This window comes from Crinia signifera, chromosome 4 (genome assembly GCF_055691185.1).
Source record: "Crinia signifera chromosome 4, ASM5569118v1, whole genome shotgun sequence".
Lineage (NCBI taxonomy): Eukaryota > Metazoa > Chordata > Amphibia > Anura > Myobatrachidae > Crinia > Crinia signifera.
In genome coordinates this window covers 305,742,450-305,744,051 of record NC_139220.1, presented here as the reverse complement: position 1 = coordinate 305,744,051, position 1,602 = coordinate 305,742,450, and the positions used below count along the sequence as shown (strand labels likewise).

Below are 1,602 nucleotides of genomic sequence, written 5' to 3'. Positions count from 1 at the left end.
CAAGCAGCTGATATCTGGTGATTTTAAGCCACCTGCCCCCTCACCTGCATCATCAGCCCATTAGAATGAGCACACCCAGCATTCTCAATGAAGCGCTGGGTATTCCCATATGAAAATGGACCAGTTCAGTGCCCCCTGTCTTTCCGCCCTCTGCCCACAAGGTTAGTTGGGTGTGAGCACCCAGCGAAAAGGTTGATTGCCATGGGTGCACGCACCCAGCATCTGCACATGCGCAGAACTGACCCTACACATGTACAGACACATAACATCTGTGTCGCCCGGCTCTGCTGTAAAATGTAATCTTATGCTGTGCCAAAAGCCCAACATCAAACACCTTGCGAACGAAGGGGTCCGAATGTACGGACTTAAATAAGGTCCCTTGTTTCTTAGTGAAACACTTGCTACATTTAGAGCATCAATGTGTTTTTATCCTGTGTGAATCCTCTGATGAAGAAGAAGACTTTTCTTTACTGTAAAACACTTTCTGCATTCAAAGCATTGAAATGGTTTCTCTCCTGTATGACTCCTCTGATGTTCAGAAAGATGTGATTTCTGAGAAAAACACTTGCTACATTCAGAGCATTTATATGGTCTCTCTCCTGTGTGACTCCTCTGATGTACACCAAGTGCTTGCCTGGTGATAAAACACTTGCTACATTCAGCACATTTATATGGTCTCTCCCCTGTGTGACTCCTCTGATGTCTGAGAAGATGTGATTTACATGTAAAGCGTTTGTCACACTCAGAGCACAGATATGGCTTCTCTCCTGTGTGACTCCTCTGATGTCTGAGAAGATGTGAGTTAGATGTAAAGCGTTTGTCACACTGAGAGCACAGATGTGGTCTCTCTCCTGTGTGACTCCTATGATGGATGAGAAGATCTAATTTGTTTGCAAAGCCTTTGTCACACTCAGAGCAATTATATGGTCTCTCTCCTGTGTGAATCCTCTGATGTATAATAAGAATTGACTTACGGGTAAAACTCTTGTTACACTCAGAACATGTAAATGGCTTCTCTCCTGTGTGAATCCTCTGATGGATGAGAAGATCTGATTTACATGTAAAGCGTTTGTCACACTCAGAGCACAGATATGGTCTCTCTCCTGTGTGACTCATCTGATGTATAACAAGTGCTTGCCTGGTGATAAAACACTTGCTACACTCAGAACATGTAAATGGTTTCTCTCCTGTGTGACTCCTCTGATGTGTGAGAAGCTGTGATTTATATCTAAAGCGTTTGTCACACTCAGAGCACAGATGTGGTTTCTCTCCTGTCAGACTCATCCTGTCATAGATAAGATACAAATTAGCTCTGGAAGGTTTCTCCCATGCAGAAAATGAAAATGTCTTAAGAGAATCCTCCAGAGGTGTATAGGAAAACACTATCTATAGTTGGTTTGAACCGTGAATAATGTCCTTTTAACAATAGTCTTGTAATGTTCTTAGCAGAATTTCTGGATTAAATCTGTAACATAAAAAAATAAAAATTTGAATTTCAAATACAATTGTATTGCATAAAGCACGACAAGTAATAATAGATTATTCAATGCATGTCAGACTGATATATATCCATGGCAATAGGCAAACATCCAAATGGTATAT

The 1,602-nt window shown here is 41.4% G+C and overlaps 1 protein-coding gene across 1 annotated transcript; it reads right to left on the bottom strand.

Moving 5' to 3' along the window:
• Positions 1 to 426: 426 nt before the first annotated feature.
• Positions 427 to 1,116, bottom strand: LOC146073303 (uncharacterized). The gene has a single exon (XM_083180481.1). The coding sequence runs from the start codon at positions 1,114 to 1,116 to the stop codon at positions 427 to 429; it is 690 nt and encodes a 229-aa protein (XP_083036607.1).
• Between the last annotated feature and the right edge of the window lie 486 nt (positions 1,117 to 1,602).

What these genes read in the sequence shown, in the direction of transcription:
- LOC146073303 (XM_083180481.1), bottom strand. Translation starts at nt 1,116, where the DNA reads ATGAGTCACACAGGAGAGAGACCATATCTGTGCTCTGAGTGTGACAAA.